At 48.0% G+C, this 19,028-nt stretch overlaps 1 protein-coding gene across 1 annotated transcript in view; it reads right to left on the bottom strand.

Moving 5' to 3' along the window:
- Nucleotides 1-19,028, bottom strand: part of LOC137366332 (rapamycin-insensitive companion of mTOR-like) — a gene marked incomplete at its 5' end in the record, with an annotated part of 70,748 nt that overhangs the window by 28,419 nt on the left and 23,301 nt on the right. Inside the window, 6 exons of the mRNA XM_068028229.1 lie at nt 561-699; nt 10,759-10,882; nt 11,296-11,460; nt 12,653-12,877; nt 15,559-15,643; nt 16,329-16,506. Coding sequence (XP_067884330.1) covers nt 561-699; nt 10,759-10,882; nt 11,296-11,460; nt 12,653-12,877; nt 15,559-15,643; nt 16,329-16,506 — 916 coding nt within the window. The remainder of the gene's footprint in view (nt 1-560; nt 700-10,758; nt 10,883-11,295; nt 11,461-12,652; nt 12,878-15,558; nt 15,644-16,328; nt 16,507-19,028) is intronic.

Here is a 19,028-nt window from a genome sequence, read left to right as displayed (position 1 = left end):
ACACCCGCAAACAGCGCGAGAGGGGGAGGGAGGCAGGGACCCACAGACAGCGAGAGAGAGAGAGAGAGACGCGCATGACAGTGGGATACGGAGAGAAACCCGCAGACAGTGAGTGAGAGAGACCGAGACCCCCACAGTGAGTGAGCCCCCAGTGAGATTGCACCAGATAGGGAGAGTCTCCCAGGGAGAGAAATTCCCTAGAACCAAAGTGACAGAGCTGAAGAAAGGTTCTCCTCAAAGAGACAAGGAACCTCTAGATACAGAGAATAAGATCGCTCCTCCATGCATCAGTGAAAGTTTTCACCTAGATTTAGTTGGTAGAGAACACCTTCAAGCCCAATGCCCCCAACATAGATGGCGAGAAATTCCACCAGTACAGTCACAAAAAGGAAGTAACCGCCTCTCAGAGAAAAAGTATGCACCTCCATCAAGACACCACCATAGGTGCACCTCCATCTCCATTCTTGAAAGTGGGCTGAAATTCCCATGTAGTGAGGAGCAGTATAATTTCCTGAGAGGCGGAACGCTCTGATTAACAAGCATTGTAGTCAGGAACTTACTGGTTGGAACTGAACGTCCTGGAAGAGTTCTTGGATAAATCTGCGGGAGGGGAGTCGGAAGGTGCAGTTTGCCAGCAAGTGGGAAACCTCGGAGTATAAACAAATGTCATCGAAAGCATGAGGGAACTTCTCCTTTATCCTGCGGAGGGAGACAGAAACAGGGGTCTGAGTCACAACAGGGAAGCAAAACTCAGCAATATCCTTTCAACAGCAGCCGGAGAGTCACCCGCAACACTTCGGGAGGGCCAAGCAAAACTCTACCCTACTTGGGCGGGGTTTGCAATCCACAGGCAAGGAAGCTCACCCCGTTCTCTGTCAGCCTTGCAAGTCTGCAAGCAGGTTCCCCAAGGATGCAGTGGTACATCAGCAGCAATAATGCGACTACAGGAAACACTCAAACTGTCAGTAGCAATCGAGGCTTCCTACGCAATAGTGAATCTGCAGCGCAATGCGAGACAGGTCATTGTCTCACTGGGATTCTTGCACATGTTCTGCTGGAAGATTGAGCAGATTATTTGGTTTTACTCTTAGTGACTGTCAAGGCCCCATTTATCACCCTTCCCAACAACAGAGAGGTTTGTGACACTATGAAGAATGAATGTGGGGACCGGGGCACGGGTACGGGTGGCTTAACACTAAACTAGGCTGGTAACCAAGAGCCCCAGGCTTATGCTCTGGGGACACAGGTTCGAGTGCCACCACGGCAGAAGGTGGTGGAATTTGAATTCAATTAATAAATCTGGAATTAAAAGCTAGTCCAATGATGGCCATGAAACCATTGTCAATTGTTGTAAAAATCCATCTGGTTCACTAATGTCCGTTAGGGAAGGAAACTTTCGTCCTTACCTGGTCTGGCTGACATGTGACTCCAGACTAACAGCAATGTGGTTGACTCTGAAATGCCCTCTGAAATGGCATAGCAAGCCACTCAGTTGTATCTAACTGCTACGAAGTCAATAAAACGGGAAGGATCATCCGGCATCGACCTAGGCACCGGAAACGACAACGGCAAACCCAGCCCGGTCAATCCTGTAAAGTCCTCCACATTAACATCTGGGGGCTGGTGCCAAAGTTGGGAGAGCTGTCCCACAGACTAGTCAAGCAACAGCCTGACATAGTCATACTCACGAAATCATACCTTACAATGTCCCAGACACTGCCATCACCATCCCCGGCAGGACAGACCCAGCAGAGGTGACAGCACAGTGGTAGACAGTCAGGAGGGAGTCGCCCTGGGAGTCCTCAACATTGACTCTGGACCCCATAAAGTTTACTGCATCAGGCCAAACATGGGCAAGGAAACCTCCTGCTGATTACCACCTACCGCCCTCCCTCAGCTGATGAGTCAGTACTCCTCCATGTTGAACAGCACTTGGAGGAAGCACTGAAGGTGGCAATGGCGCAGAATGTACTCTGAGTAGGGGACTTAAATGTGGCTCGGTAGCACCACTACTGACCGAGCTGGCAGAGTCCTAAAGGACAGAGCTGCTAGACTGGGTATGCGGCAGGGAACTAACAAGAGGGAAAAACAATCTTGACCTCGTCCTTACCAATCTGCCTGCCACGGATGCATTGTCCAAGACAGTATTGGTAGGAGTGACCACCGCACAGTCCTTGTGGAGATGAAGTCTCACCTTCACATTGAGGATACCCTCCATCGTGTTGTGTGGCACTATCACCGTGCTAAATGGGATAGATTTTGAACAGATCTAGCAATGCAAAACTGGGCATCCATGAGGCACTGTGGGCCATCAGCAGCAGCAGAATTGTATTCAATCACATTCTGTAACCTCATGACCTAGCATATTCCCCACTCTACCATTACCATCAAACCAAGAGACCAACCCTGGTTCAATGAAGATTCCAGGATGGCATGCCAGGAGCAGCACCAGGCATACCTCAAAATGAGGTGTCAACCTGGTGAAGCTATAACATAGGATTACTTGCATGCCAAGCTGCGTAAGCAGCATGTGATTGAGCTAAGCGATCCCATAACCAACGGATCAGATCTAAGCTCTGTAGTCCTGCCACATCCAGCCGTGAATAGCGGTGGACAATTAAACAACTAACTGGAGGAGGTGGATCCACAAATATCCCTATCCTGATTGACGGGGAAGCCCAGCACAGCTGTGCAAAAGATAATGCTGAAGCATTTGCAACAATCTTCAGCCAGAAGTGCCCAGTAGATGATCCATCTCGGCCTCCTCCTGAAGTTCCCAGCATCACAGATGCTGGACTTCAGCCAATTCGATTCATTCCACGTGATATCAAGAAACGACTGAAGGCACTGAATATCGCAAAATCTATGGGCCCTGACAATATTCCGGCAATAGTACTGAAGACCTGTGCTCCAGAACTTGCTGCGCCCCTAGCCAAGCTGTTCTAGTACAGCTAAAACACTGGCAACTACCCGGCAATGTGGAAAATTGCCTAGGTATGTCCTGTACACAAAAAACAGGACAAGTCCAACCAGGTCAATTACTGCCCCATCAGTCTGCTCTCAATCATTAGTAAAGTGTTGGAAGGTGTCATCGACAGTGCTATCAAGCGGCACTTACTTAGCAATAACCTGCTCACTGACGTGCAGTTTGGATTCCGCCAGGGCCACACAGCTCCTGACCTCATTACAGCCTTGGTTCAAACATGGACAAAAGAGCTGAACTCCAGAGGTGAGGTGAGAGCGATTGCCCTTGACATCAAGGCAGCCCTAGCAAAACTGAGGTCAATGGGAATCAGGGGAAAACTCTCCGCTGGTTGGAGTCATACCTAGCAAGGAAGATGGTTGCGATTGTTGGAGGTCATTCATCTCAGCTCCAGGACATCACTGCAGGAATTCCTCAAGGTAGTGTCCGAGACCCAACCATCTTCAGCTGCATCACTAATGACCTTCCTTCTATCATAAGGTCAGAAGCGTGGATGTTCGCTGATGATTGCACAACATTCAGCACCATTCGCAACTCCTCAGGTACTGAAGCAGTCCATGTGGAAATGCAGAAAGACCTGGACAACATCCAGGCTTGGGCTGATAAGTGGCAAGTAACTTTCGTGCCAGGCAATGACCATCTACAACAAGAGAGCATCTAACCAACTCCACCTGACATTCAATGGCATTATGATCGCTAAATCCCCCACTAACAACATCCTGGCTACAAGAGCAGGTCAGAGGCTAGGAATGCTATGGCGAGTAACTCAACTCTTGACTCCCCAATGCCTGTCCACCATCTACAAGGCACAAGTCAGGAGTGTGATGGAATACTCTCCACTTGCCTGGATGGGTGCAGCTTCAACAACACTCAAGAAGCTCGAGACCATCCAGGACAAAGCAGCCCGTCAGATTGGCAGCCCATTCACAAACATTCACTTCTTCCACCACCGACGCACAATGGCAGCAGTGTGTACCATCTACAAGATGCACTGCAGCAACGACCAAGGCACCTTAGACAGCACCTTCCAAACCCGGGATCTCTACCAACTCGAAGGACAAGGGCAGCAAATGCATGGGAACACCACCGCCTGCAAGTTCCCCTCCAAGTCACATACCATCCTGACTTGGATCTATATCGCCTTTCCTTCACTGTTGCTGGGTCAAAATCCCAGAAGTCCTTTGCTAACAGCATTGTGGGTGTGTCTACCTCACATGGACTGCAGCTGTTCAAGACAGCAGCTTACCACCACCTTCTCAAGGGCAATTAGGGATGGGCAATAAATGCTGGCCTAGCCAGCGATGCCCAAATCCCATGAACGAATAATTTAAAAAAATTATACCTTACAACGTCCCAGACACCATCCCTGGGTATGTCCTGTTCCACCGGCAGGACAGACCCAGCAGAGGTGGCATACAGTCGGGAGGGAGTTGCCTGGGAGTCTTCAACACTAACTCTGGACCTCATGAAGCCTCATGGCATCAGGCCAAACATGGGCAAGGAAATCTCCTGCTGATTACCACCTGCTAACCCCCCCCACCTCAGCTGATGAATCCGTGCTCCTCGATGTTGAACAGCAGTTGGAAGAAGCACTGAAGCCAGCTGGGGCAGAGAATGTACTCTGGGTGGGGGACTTCAATGTCCATCACCAAGAGTGGCTTGGTAGCACCACTACTGACCGAGCGGGCCGAATCCTATAGGATATAGCTACTAGACTGGGTATGCCGCAGGTGGTGAGGGAACCAACAAGACGGAAAAACCTACTTGACCTCGTCCTCACCAATCTACCTGTCGCAGATGCATTTGTCCATGACAGTTTTGGTCAGAGCGACCACCGCACAGTCCTTGTGGAGATGAAGTCCCGCCTCCACATTGAGGATACCCTGCATCGTGTTGTGTGGCACTACCACCCTGCTAAATGGGATAGATTTCGAACAGATCTTGCAACTCAAAACTGGGTACCCATGATGCTCTGTGGGCCATCAGCAGCAGCAGAATTGTACTCAAACACAATTTGTAACCTCATGGCCTGGCATATTCCCCTCTCTACCATTATGATCAAGCCGGGGGAATTAACCCTGGTTCAATGAAGAGTGTAGGAGGGCATGCCAGGAACAGCACCTAAAAATGAGGCATCAGCCTGGTGAAGCTACAACTAGGTATGACTACAAAACCTGCATGCCAAACAGCAGAGGCAGCATGCGATAGAGAGGGCTAAGCGATCCCACAATCAATGGATCAGATCTAAGCTCTGCATCCTGCCACATCCAGTCGTGACTGTTGGTGGACAATTAAACAACTGACAGGAGGATGAGGCTCCACAAATATCCCCATCCTGAATAATGGGGGAGTGCAGCACATCAGTGCAAAAGACAAGGCTGAGGCATTTGCAACAATCTTCAGCCAGAAGTGCTGAGTGGATGATCCATCTCGCCTCCTCCTGAGGTCCCCAGCATCACAGATGCCACTCTTCAGCCAAACCGATTCACTCCACATGAAATCAAGAAAAGGCTGAAGGCACTGGATACTGCAAAGGCTATAGGCCCTGAAAACATCCCGGCAATAGTTCTGAAGACTTGGGCTCCAGAAATAGCCGCGCCCCTGACAAGCTGTTCCAGTACAACTACAACACTGGCATCTACCCGGCAATGTGGAAAATTGCCCAAGTATGTCCTGTGCACAAAACGCAGGACAAATCAAACCTGGCCAATTACCGCCCTATCAGCATACTCCCAAACATCAGTAAAGTGATGGAAGCGGTTGTCGACAATGCTATCAAGCGGCACTTGCTCAGCAATAAACTGCTCACTGACACTCAGTTTGTGTTCTGCCAGGGTCACCCAGCCCCTGACCTCATTATAGCCTTGGTCCAAACATGGACAAAAGAGCTGAACTCCAGAGGTGAGGTGAGAGTGACTGCCCTTAACATCAAGGCAGCATTTGACAGAGAATGGCATCAATTCTAATATTCTAATTCTAATAAAGGAGCCCTAGCGAAACTGGAGTCAATGAGAATCAGGGTGAAAACTCTCCACTGGTTGGAGTCATACCTAGCGTAAAGGAAGATAGTTGTGGTTGTTGGAGGTCGATCATCTCAGCTCCAGGGCATCACTGCAGGAGTTCCACAGGGCTAACCATCCGAGGCCCAACCATCTTAAGCTGCTTTATCAATGACCTTCCTTCCATCGTAAGGTCAGAAGTGGGGATGTTTGCTGATGATTGCACAATATTCAGCACGAGGGAAAAACATATCTGACCTCGTCCTCACCAATCTGCCTGCCGCAGATGCTTCTGTCCATGACAGTATTAGTAGGAGTGACCACCGCACAGTCCTTGTGGAGACGATGTTCCACCTTCACATTGAGGATACCGTCCATCGTGTTGTATGGCAGTATCACCGTGCTAAATGGGATAGATTTCGAACAGATCTAGCAATGCAAAACTGGGCATCCATGAGGCACTGTGGGCCATCAGCAGCAGCAGAATTGTACTCAACCACAATCTGTAACCTCATGGACCGGCATATCCCCCACTCTACCATTACCATCAAGCCAGGAGATCAACCCTGGTTCAATGAAGAGTGCAGGTGGGCATGCCAGGAGCAGCACCAGGCATACCTCAAAATGAGGCGTCAACCTGGTGAAGCTACAACCCAGGACTACTTGCATGCCAAACTGCATAAGCAGCATGCGACAGACAGAGCTAAGCGATCCCATAACCAACTGATCAGATCTAAGCTCTGCAGTCCTGCCACATCCAGCCGTGAATGGCGTGGACAATTAAACAACTAACTGGAGGAGGTGGCTCCACAAATATCCCCATGCTCAATGATGGGGGAGCCCAGCACATCAGTGCGAAAGATAAGGTTGAAGCATTTGCAACAATCTTCAGCCAGAAGTGCCGAGTTGATGATCCAACTCGGCCTCCTGCTGAAGTCCCCAGCCTCACAGATGCCGGACGTCAGCCAATTCGATTCACTCCGCGTGATATCAAGAAACGACTGAAGGCACTGGATACTGCAAAAGCTACGGGCCCTGACAATATTCCGGCAATAGGACTGAAGACCTGTGCTCCAGAACTTGCCGCGCCCCTCGCCAAGCTATTCCAGTACAGCTACAACACTGGCATCTACCCTGCAATGTGGAAAATTGCCCAGGTATGTCCTGTAAACAAAAAGCAGGACAAGTCCAATCCGGCCAATTACCGCTCCATCAGCCTACTCTCAATCAGTAAAGTGATGGAAGGTGTCATCAACAGTGCCATCAAGCAGCACATGCTTAGCAATAACCTGCTCAGTTTGGGTTCCACCAGGGCCACTCAGCTCCTGACCTCATTACAGCCTTGGTTCAAACATGGACAAAAGAGCTGAACTCCAGAGGTGAGAGTGACTGCCCTTGACATCAAGGCAGCATTTGACCAAGTATGATATCAAGGAGCCCTAGCAAAATTGAGGTCAATGGGAATCAGGTGGAAAATCCTCTGCTGGCTGGAGTCATACCTAGCGCAAAGAAAGATGGTTGTGGTTGTTGGAGGTCAATCATCTCAGCTCCAGGACATCACTGCAGGAATTCCTCAGGGTAGTGTCCTAGGCCCAACCATCTTCAGCTGCTTCATCAATGACCTTCCTTCAATCATAAGGTCAGAAGCGGAGATGGTCGCTGATGATTGCACAATGTTCAGCACCATTCGTGACTCCTCAGATACCGAAGGAGTCCGTGTAGAAATGGACAATATCCAGGCTTGGGCTGATTAGTGGCAAGTAACATTCGCGCCACCCAAGTGCCAGGCAATGACCGTGGGTTAGGTACACCAGCACTGCTGCTCGGAAGGGAGTTCCAGGATTTTGACCCAGCAACAGTGAAGAAACAGCAATATAGTTCCAAGTCGGGATGCTGTGCGGTTTGGAGGGGAACTTGCAGGTGGTGGTGTTCCCATGCATCTGCTGCCCTTGTCCTTCTTGGTGGTCACAGGTTTGGAAGGTGCTGTCTAAGGAGCCTTGGTGAGTTGCTGCAGTGCATCTTGTGGATGGTACAGTGGCGCAGTGATTAGCACTGCAGCCTCACATCTCCAGCGACCCGGGTTCAATTCTGGGTACTGCCTGTGTGGAGTTTTCAAGTTCTCCCTGTGACCGCGTGGGTTTTCGCCGGGTGCTCCGGTTTCCTCCCACAGCCAAAGACCTGCAGGTTGATAGGTAAATTGGCCATTATAAATTGCCCCAAGTATAGGTAGGTGGTAGGGGAATATTGGGAAGGTGGGGATGTGGTAGGAATATGGGATTAGTGTAGGATGTGTGTTGGCCCACTCAAGGACAGAGATGGGAATCTATGTGTGGAGCCAGAGGAAATGGGTGAGGTGCTAAATGAGTACTTTGCATCAGTATTCACCAAAGAGAAGGACTTGGTGGATGATGAGCCTAGGGAAGGGAGTGCAGATAGTCTCAGTCATCTCATTATCAAAAAAGAGGAGGTGTTGGGTGTCTTGCAAAGCATTAAGGTAGATAAGTCCCCAGGGCCCGATGGGATCTACCCTAGAATACTGAGGGAGGTAAGGGAAGAAATTGCTGGGGCCTTGACGGAAATCTTTGCATCCTCATTGGCTACAGGTGAGGTCCCAGAGGACTGGAGAATAGCCAATGTTGTTCCTTTGTTTAAGAAGGGTGGCAAGGATAATCCAGGAAATTATAGGCCGGTGAGCCTTACGTCAGTGGTAGGGAAACTGTTAGAGAGGATTCTACAGGACAGAATTTACTCCCATTTGGAAACAAACAAACTAGTTAGCGAGAGACAGCATGGTTTTGTGAAGGGGAGGTTGTGTCTTACTAATTTGATTGAGTTTTTTGAGGAAGTGACGAAGATGATTGATGAAGGGAGGGCAGTGGATGTTACCTATATGGACTTTAGTAAAGCCTTTGACAAGGTCCCGCATGGCAGACTGGTACAAAAGGTGAAGTCACACGGGATTAGAGGTGAGCTGGCAAGATGGATACAGAGCTGGCTCGGTCATAGAAAACAGAGGGTATCAGTGGATGGGTGTTTTTCTGAATGGAGGGATGTGACTAGTGGTGTTCCGCAGGGATCAGTGCTGGGACCTTTGCTGTTTGTAGTATATATAAATGATTTGGAGGAAAATGTAGCTGGTCTGATTAGTAAGTTTGCGGACGACACAAAGGTTGGTGGAGTTGCAGATAATGATGAGGATTGTCAGAGGATACAGCAGGATATTGATCGGTTGGAGACTTGGGCGGAGAAATGGCAGATGGAGTTTAATCCAAACAAATGTGAGGCAACGCATTTTGGAAGGTCTAATGCAGGTGGGAGGTATACAGTAAATGGCAGAACCCTTAGGAGTATTGACAGGCAGAGAGATCTGGGCGTACAGGTCCACAGGTCACTGAAAGTGGCAACGCAGGTGGATAAGGTAGTCAAGAAGGCATACGGCATGCTTGCCTTCATCAGTCGGGGCATAGAGTATAAAAATTGGCAAGTCATGTTGCAGCTGGACAGAACCTTAGTTAGGCCACACTTAGAATATTGCGTGCAATTCTGGTCGCCACATTACCAGAAGGACGTGGAGGCTTTGGAGGGGGTACAGAGGAGGTTTACCAGGATGTTGCCTGGTCTGGAGGGCATTAGCTATGAGGAGAGGTTGGAAAAACTCGGATTGTTTTCACTGGAACGACGGCGGTGGAGGGGCGACATGATGGAGGTTTACAAAGTTATGAGTGGCATGGACAGAGTGGATAGTCAGAAGCTTTTTCCCAGGGTGGAAGAGTCAGTTACTAGGGGACATAGGTTTAAGGTGTGAGGGGCAAAGTTTAGAGGGGATGTGCGAGGCAAGTTTTTTTACACAGAGGGTGGTGAGTGCCTGGAACTTGCTGCCAGGGGAGGTGGTGGAAGTAGATACGATAGCGACGTTTAAGAGACAGCTTGACAAATACATGAATAGGAAGGGAATAGAGGGATATGGGCCCCGGTAGTGCAGAAGGTGTTAATTTAGGCAGGCATCAAGATCAGCACAGGCTTGGAGGGCGGAATGGCCTGTTCCTGTGCTGTTCTTTGTTGCCGAGATGGGTGCAGCTCCAACAACACTCAAGAAGCTCGGCACCATCTAGGGCAAAGCAGCCCGCTTGATTGGCACTCTATCCACTGCCTTCAACATTCACTCCCTCCACCACCGATGCAGAGTAACAGCAGTGTGTACCATCTACAAGATGCACTGCAGCAACTCACCAAGGCTCCTTAGACAGCACCTTCCAAAACCGTGACCTCTATCACCAAGAAGGACAAGGGCAGCAGATGCATGGGAACACCACCACCTGCAAGTTCCCCTCCAAACCACACAGCATCCCGACTTGGAACTATATTGCTGTTTCTTCACTGTTGCTGGGTCAAAATCCTGGAACTCCCTTCCTTGCAGCAGTGCTAACCGACATGGACTGCAGTGGTTCAAGAAGGCAGCTCACCACCACCTTCTCAAGGGCAATTAAGAATGGGCAATAAATGCAGGCCTAGCCAGCGACGCCCACATCCCAGAAACAAATAAAAAAAATAACCTGAAGAAGGGTTGGACCTTTACGACAACCTGGGCGTGCTCATGGTCTTTGTGTGCTGGCACCAGAACGATGCAGTAACTGGCCACATTGGGATTTGAACTCTCAACCATTATACCAGACAAAGTGACTGACTGACATTAAGTGAGCATCTGACATATTTCTGATGCTTTACCCAGTCAGTGTAAGAGTGCCCCAGAGCTGATTTAATTTAATTAGTTCTTACGTCAAGAGCCCTGTTTCATGGCCTTTTGTCCCCACTGAGCTGCTCAGATTAACGACCAATCGCAAGACTTCTTTCCGCAGCAGCACTCGGCAGGCAGGCGTGTCATCTATGACTGGTTTCCCTCCTGTAGGAGACAACATAGGCAATGGAGGAGAGGAACTTAACCATTCACACAGTTATACAACATACTTAGGTACACTTTTCATTTGTAAAGACAGCTCTCCAACTGTCTCCAACCTCATTCTTATCCATCTCCCTCACACCAAACCCTAACTTAAACCACACTCATTGATGTAACCGACACCTCTTACTAACTTGACCCTAATAGCTGTCTCCCACAACTTCTCCCTGAACAAATCCTGGCGCCCTCCCTCTGGGAAGACCCTGGCCTCCAGCTGCACCACGTCGCCCCACACAGCAGGAGTGTGGGAACCCAACTCACTAGGTAAACACTGTGTCTCACCCTTTATGATGTACAAAAGGCAAGACTGAGTCATCCATTCAGCCACCGCCACTGCCATGCGACGCAACACTCACCTATTACTATATCCACGCTCTTGGTGCTGCTCGCTGACCCCTGTGACACAGCATCACTACACCCAGAGATCCCAGAAATCTTTGAGGAGCGAGGTGTGACTTCCAGGTGCGTGTGTATTGGGATGGCAGACACACAGCAGTCAGAGTATGGAATGTCTGGGAAATCTGAAACAAAAGTATATTCACATTTTAACAAAGTAAGACTTGTTTATATAGCGTTGTCTCAAACTGTGATTTTTGTCTATTAGACTTCGGAAGGATTTCATAGAATGACACAGCACCAAAGGCCATTGCGCTTGTGCTGGGTCTTTGAAACAGCTATCCGATTAGTCCTACTCCCCATGGCCCTGTCATTTTCTTAATCAATTTCCATTTCCCTCCTGAAAGTTGCTATTAAATCTGCTTCCACCACCCTTTCAGGCAGCGCATTCCAAATCATATTTCCCCTCTGGTGCCTTTGCCAATTATCTTAAATCTCTGTCCTCTGGTTGCTGAGCCACCTGTCAGTAGAAACAGATTTCCCCTATTTACTTCAGTTTCTATCAGCGCATATTAGGGAGTTGTTGTAACGTTAAATTTAGCTCCGAAGAACCTGAAACAATATATACAGCTTCTGAGAACGCAGATTAGACCCAAAGTGCCTGCCAAGACTAAGTGGATGGCATTTTCAAAGAGCCAGCATTGGCATGATGGGCTGATCAAGTGCACATCAAGCAACTATTTTGAACTGCAGAGATCCCCGATGTTCAAATGGTACATATCCATTCACCAAAATCAGGAAGCAGGAGACAGTCTGTAAACCACAACTGTTTTATTCTCAATCCACAGTTTAGTGCAAATACCAGTTTCCACTCTTCCCTTCTGGACTAACTCCCTACCCAGAAGTAACTCTCCTGACTGGGGAAAAACCCAGTCCTTAAATACAAGCTGCAATGAGCATCACCTGCTCTCTATTATCTCTGAATTAAGTCTTGGTTAATTAAAGGGACCAGCATTTTCAGCATTGTCACCCGACACATTCTTGGTCCAGCATCTAATATGAAGGATAGCACTCCAGCAATTCAGTTGTACTGATACAAAATAGGAAGAGAAGAAAGCGGGTGGTGAGGAATCATTTTTCAGGTCTGAGAATGTGTGAGGAGGAGTAGAAGGTGCAATGAGTATTGATTTGAACAAGCAAGGAAGGAGGGGAGGGGTGAGTAGCATGGGGGGGCATTTGCAGAAGAGAAGCAGAACATGATAGTGAGAGGAGCAGCAGAGTATTGCTAAATTTGAGTCAAGAAAGGTTATAATGGGGAGTGAAACTGAAGGCTGGAGAGGGGTCACACAGACTAGCTGCAAGCCTGCTTTTACCCACCTGCACGGTTTAAAGTGGAAGCACACTGGCTGTTGGGCCGGCAGCCCAGAATCTGCAGGCACACACAATATAGGCAGTTATCATCTGTGTGCTCCTGTAAGCCTGTCTCCTCTGTAGCATCAAACAAAGGAACATTTTCTGATGCTTTCAGCATTGCCTCTGTAAAACTGATCTGTGGTCGGAGCTCTTGGTAGGGACTCCGAGAACAAGGGGACGATGCGAGATCTGAGGGAAAACATAGGACTCAATTAGTAATCGTATGGTCAAAACCCTGCTGCAATGTCTACAGGGAGGGTCACTCTCTAACCCGGCTGCACTGTCCACAGGGTGGGTCACTCTCTAACCCGGCTGCACTGTCCACAGGGTGGGTCACTCTCTAACCCGGCTGCACTGTCTACAGGGAGGGTCACTCTCTAACCCGGCTGCACTGTCTACAGGGAGGGTCACTCTCTAACCCTGCTGCACTGTCCACAGGGTGGGTCACTCTCTAACCCGGCTGCACTGTCCACAGGGTGTGTCACTGTCTAACCCGGCTGCACTGTCCACAGGGTGGGTCACTCTCTAACCCGGCTGCACTGTCCACAGGGTTGGTTACTCTCTAACCCTGCAGCACTGTCCACAGGGTTGGTTACTCTCTAACCCTGCAGCACTGTCCACAGGTGAGTGAACTCTCTCTCATTCAGACAGCTGCAGTGTCTACGGGTGAGTACATTCACACTCCAGCCCTGCCGTACTGTCTACAGGGTTTTTATTCTTTCATTCCTGGGATGTGGCCATCACTGACAAGGCCAGCATTTAGTGCCCATCCTAATTTTCCTCAAGGCAGTTTGTCAGCTTCTTGAATCTTTGCAATCCAAGTGGTGTCGGTATTCACATACTGCTGTTAGGGAGGGTGTACCACAACTTTCCCCAGGGACAGTGAAGGAACGGTGATATGGTTCCAAGTCAGGATGGTGTGTGGCCTGGAGGGGAACTTGCAGGTGGTAGTGTTCCCAGGTTTGGAAGGTGCTGTCGAAGGAGGCTTGGCGAGTTGCTGCAGTCCATGTTGTCGGTGGTGTATAATGTGGGGAAGGATGAGGTTATTCATTTTGGTCTTAAGTACAGAAAAGCAGAATATTTTTTAAAAGGTGTGAAAATTGTAAACGTTGTTGTTCAGAGCGACTTGGGTGTACTCAAACAAGGAACACAAAACGTTAGCAAGACATTAGGAAAGCAAATGGAATGTTGGCCTTTATTGCAAGGGGATTGGAGTACAGGAATAAAGAAGTCTTGCTACAACTGTACGGGGCTTTGGCGAGACCACACTTGAAATACTGTATGCAACTGTGGTCTCCGTATTTAAGGAATGATATACTTGCCTTGGAGGCAGTACGGCGAAGGTTCACTAGATTGGTCCCTGGGATGAGTAGGTTGCTATGATGAGAGGCTGAATGAATTGGGTCTATATTCTCTGGAGTTTAGAAGAATGAGAGGTGCTCTCATTGAAACAGTCAAGATTATAAAGGGGCCTGACAGAGTAGATATTGAGACATTGTTTCCCCTGACAGAGGAATCCAGAACAAAGGGCCACAGTTTCAGGATAAGGGGCCTATCATTTAGGACTGAGATGAGGAGAAATTACTTCACTCAAAGGATTGTGAATCTTTGGAATTCTCTGCCCCAGAGGGTTGTGGATGCTCCATCATTTAATATAATTAAGACTGAGATAGCCAGATTTTTGGTCGCTCAGGGAATCAAGTGATATGGGGAGTGGCCGGGAAAGTGGAGTTAAAGGTCAAGATCAGCCATGATCATATTGAATGGTGGAGCAGGTTCGACAGACCAAACGGTCTACTCTTGCTATTTCTTATGTTCTTAGGTGGTATACACTGCTGCCACTGTGTGTTGGTGGTGAAGGGACTGAATGTTTAAGATGGTGGATGGGGTGCCGATCAAGCGGGCTGATTTGTCCTGGATGTTGTCATGTTTCTTGAGTGCTGTTGGAGCTGCACTCAACCAGGCAAGTGGAGAGTATTCCATCACACTCCTGACATGTGCCTTGTAGATGATGGAGGGGCTTTCGAAGTCAAGAGGTGAGTTAATCGCCACAGAATTCCTAGCCTCTGACCTGCTCTTGTAGCCACAGTATTTATGTGGCTGGTCCAGTTCAGTTGCTGGTCAATGGTAACCCCCAGGATGTTGATAATGTGAGATTCAGCTATGGTAATGCCACTGTACATTAAGGGGAGATGGTAAGATTCTGTTGGAGATGGTCATTGCCCGGAACTTGTGTGGCGCGAATGTTACTTGCCACTTATCAGCTCAAGCCTGGATATTGTCCAGGTCTTGCTGCATCTGGACATGGACTGCTTCAGTATCTGAGGAGTTGTGAATGGTACTGAACACAGTGCAATCATCAGCGAACATTCCCACTTCTGACCTTATGTTGGAGGGCAAGTCACTGATGAAGCAGCTGAAGATGGTTGGGCCTAGGACACTATCCTGAGGAACTTCTGCAGCGATATCCTGGGGCTGAGATGACTGGCCTCCAGCAACAACAACCGTCTTCCTTTGTGCTAGGTGTAACTCCAACCAGTGGAGAGTTTTCCCCTGATTCCCAGTAACTCCAGTTTTGCTAGGGTTCCTTGATGCCATACTTGGTCAAATGCTGCCTTGATGTCCAGGACAGTCACTCTCAGCTCAGGGCAAGAGACAGCAAAGCAGCATCGCCATGGGTGCTGCCCCCATATGGCAAACAAGTCTTCTGCAGGTGGTTATTCTTTGCAGGACTGAAAGTGTCGGCATGCTATTTCTGGACAGCATCACAACAGAGTTCAATCCTTTCCTCACCCGATAGCCACGGGTCTGTGCTTTCTAGTAACAATGATCAGAAAGATTAGCGGGACAGGCGAGGTAACTTCCCTCACCTTCATCATCTGATTCCTGGTCTTGGAGTAAACGGTCCCCTTCAGGCAGGGTGCATTTCTGCTGGAAGTATGGAATCTCTTTCATCTGGTGAGAAGTGCAAGATGGAATTGTTAATCTCACAGCTTCATTTTAAGATTGTACACGATCACATCATAGCTTAGGCTACAAATTACTTGTCAGATTTACTGACAAATAGATAAATTTACAATAAATGGGTCTTTATGATTACTCTTTAGAACATAGAAAACAACAAAGATGCCCATCTATGCTAACATCCAACACAATATTAAGTGGCCAAACATGGTCCACAAACAGTTGCTGATGAGATTGCTGTCTTGCACTCTTCCCAGTCAGCTACAGAGAAATTACTGACTTGGTGGAAGGGAATCTCAGATACAACAACAAAATCCTTTCAAGATAATCTACAAAAAAGTAAAATTAAAAAGCATTCCTCATAAGTACATTAGATGGTCAGCCACTCATAGGATTCAAAGCAACATTTGCTCATGCAAGATGACAATAAAACAGCCACAAGTGCTTGAGCACCTGGAAAGCATATCCCTTTCAACAAACAATGGCAGGCACTTAGCTCCCCCAAGACTGAGACACACACCACAACTCTCCCCGTCCCCAATGAAACTCCTCCCCCCACCATTGAGACTCCTCCCCAGCTCTCCTCCCGGCTCAAAAATAATGACAGAGCTGCATTGGTCAGGTACATGGTCTCTAAACCTGGCCCAAGTTGATTTATTCCCTCCACTAGGCCTACCTGGAACAGCTCGTTGATGTCACTGGGCAATGCTAGGCCTATGTAATCGTCTGTGCTGCCACAGGTGGCATTGGAGACCATGGAGCGTACGGAGGAAGAGCGCTGAAGTGTTGTATGATTAATTGGACTTAATAGATCCTCTTTGTCCAGTGAGGCAAAGCTCAGGGCTTTTATGAACCTGAAGAAGAATGTGGAGTTGAACAGTTATCAGAACAAGTTGTAAGTAGTCTCTACTGACCAACTAATAGCATACATCAGTGGTTCTCAAACTCTCCAAGGCGCCATTCCAGTGTTATAATAATTCCATGGACCCCCAAAACACAAACTGTCTTTCTGTCTAAAAATTAGTTATACAATTAAACATATATTTATTATTTTTGTTTTATCTTTTTCAATGCAAAACTTATTGATAGTACTGAGCGACAATTCTCAATTCTCGTGCTAGTTTAGAGATACAGCACTGAAACAGGCCCTTCGGCCCACCGAGTCTGTGCCGACCATCAACCACCCATCTATACTAATACCACACTAATCCCATATTCCTACCACATCCCCACCTGTCCCTATATTTCCCTACCACCTACCTATACTAGGGGCAATTTATAATGGCCAATTAACCTAGCAACCTGCAAGTCTTTGGCATGTGGGAGGAAACCGGAGCACCCGGAGGAAACCCACGCAGACACAGGGAGAACTTGCAAACTCCACACAGGCAGTACCCAGAATTGAACCCGGGTCGCTGGAGCTGTGAGGCTGCGGTGCTAACCACTGCGCCGCCCCACTTGTCGCCTGTGTTCCCTTCCTATGAAGTACATTTTTTAAAAATGTCTGCAATCGTGCAAATACTAATACTATAATGTTTCATAATCTGGCTATATCTTTTACCGATCAGATATATTAAATTCTCCACACTCCTCGCCCCCATATCCCAACTCCCCCTCACATCTGACTGTCACCATGAGGCAGAAGTGGCTCTCGGAAATTGTGTTAGATGACTTACACCCTCATAGTGGGCACCTTCATCTCCTTCTGCCATGGTTGATTGGTCACGTGATAGTCTCCGTCTAGCTGAACTCCAGTTGAGACATAAATGTCTAACGGTATTAAAGGCCTTTTCATGTAGGCTAGTTTTATTTTTTTATTTGTTTAGAGATACAGCACTGAAACAGGCGCACCGGGTCTGTGCCGACCAACAACCACCCATTTATACTAATCCTATGTTGATCCCATATTCCCTACCACATCCCCACCTTCCCTCAATTCTCCTACCACCTACCTACACTAGGGGCAATTTACAATGACCAATTTACCTATCAACCTGCAAGTCTTTGGCTGTGGGAGGAAACTGGAGCACCCGGCGGAAACCCACGCAGACACAGGGAGAACTTGCAAACTCCACACAGGCAGTACCCAGAACTGAACCCAGATCGCTGGAGCTGTGATGCTAACCACTGCGCCACTGAACTTCAAAGTGTATCACCAGAATGCAGCGATCCCATTTAGGTAGTAAAGTCACTCAGACAAAAGTTTTTTTTTTAAATTCTTTTTGTGGGATGTGGGTGTTACTGACAAGGCCAGTATTTATTGCCCATCCCTAATTGCCCTTCACAACTGAGTGGCTTGCTAGGCCATTTCAGAGGGCAGTTAAAAGTCAACCACATTGCTGTGAGTTTGGAGTCACATGTAGGACAGCAGACTTCCTTCCCTAAAGGACATAAGTGAACCAGATGGGTTTTTACACAATTGATGATAGCTTCATGGTACCATTACTGAGACTAGCTTTCAATTCCAGATTTTTTTTTTTAATTAATTGAATTTAAATTCCACCGGCTGCTGTGGTGGGATTTGAACCCTTAGTCCCCAGGGCATAGCCTGGGCCTCTGGATTACCAGTTCAGTGAAAATACCACTACTCCACCGTCTCCCACCGTTTAGGTTTTATAGGTTTATCTTCCAGGTATTAAGCAGTTAATATAGCAGTCCAAGTTATATTTTATTTACATATTTGATTATTTGTGGCAGGCCTCGAGACCATCTCACAGATCCCCAATGGGCCGCAGACCTCATCCTGTTGAGAATCCCTGGTATGCACAACTCAGAATGCTGCATAGGAATAGCGAAAGAGTCATCCACTCCATATCACAGTAATGTTGGTATTCATTAGAGCTAATTTTTCTTCACCCTCTCCTGAAGGTACTATTGCTGAATTGTAGTTCCATGACAAAAAACCCTCTGATACCTCACCACAGTAAGTGTTGGTAAACTACTTTACAAAGAGGGTATCATAGCAAACCACACTACAATTTAGTCAGGAACAGGGACTTGCCTTGTTTTTCCCCTTGCTGGCAGACCACCAAGATCAACTGCAACTCCCCTAGTTGCCCGAGCTGTGGCCAATCTAATTCAGCACAAGCTACAAGTGGACAGTAGGCAGCAGAGACCAGCTCAACAGAATACTGCTTCAACAGAGTACTTAACTCAGGGATTTGATGAGCGAGGGAAGAGCAGTCCGAGCGAGGGAGCAGGAGACAGCAAGATCTGAGAGCTGAAGTCCAAAGGCATTAATTAGGGGAGCAGGGAGATGTTTATCTATATTACAGATAAACACACACCAGCAGCAGTGGACCTGGGTGGAGACTGAGCACAGTGACTGAGAAGTTAAAGCGGGGTACCAGCCTCCAATGAAATCGCAGACAACAAA

Source organism: Heterodontus francisci, unplaced genomic scaffold (assembly GCF_036365525.1).
Source record: "Heterodontus francisci isolate sHetFra1 unplaced genomic scaffold, sHetFra1.hap1 HAP1_SCAFFOLD_1057, whole genome shotgun sequence".
NCBI lineage: Eukaryota > Metazoa > Chordata > Chondrichthyes > Heterodontiformes > Heterodontidae > Heterodontus > Heterodontus francisci.
The sequence above is the reverse complement of the archived record's forward strand: the minus strand, read 5'-3'. Positions and strand labels throughout refer to the sequence as shown.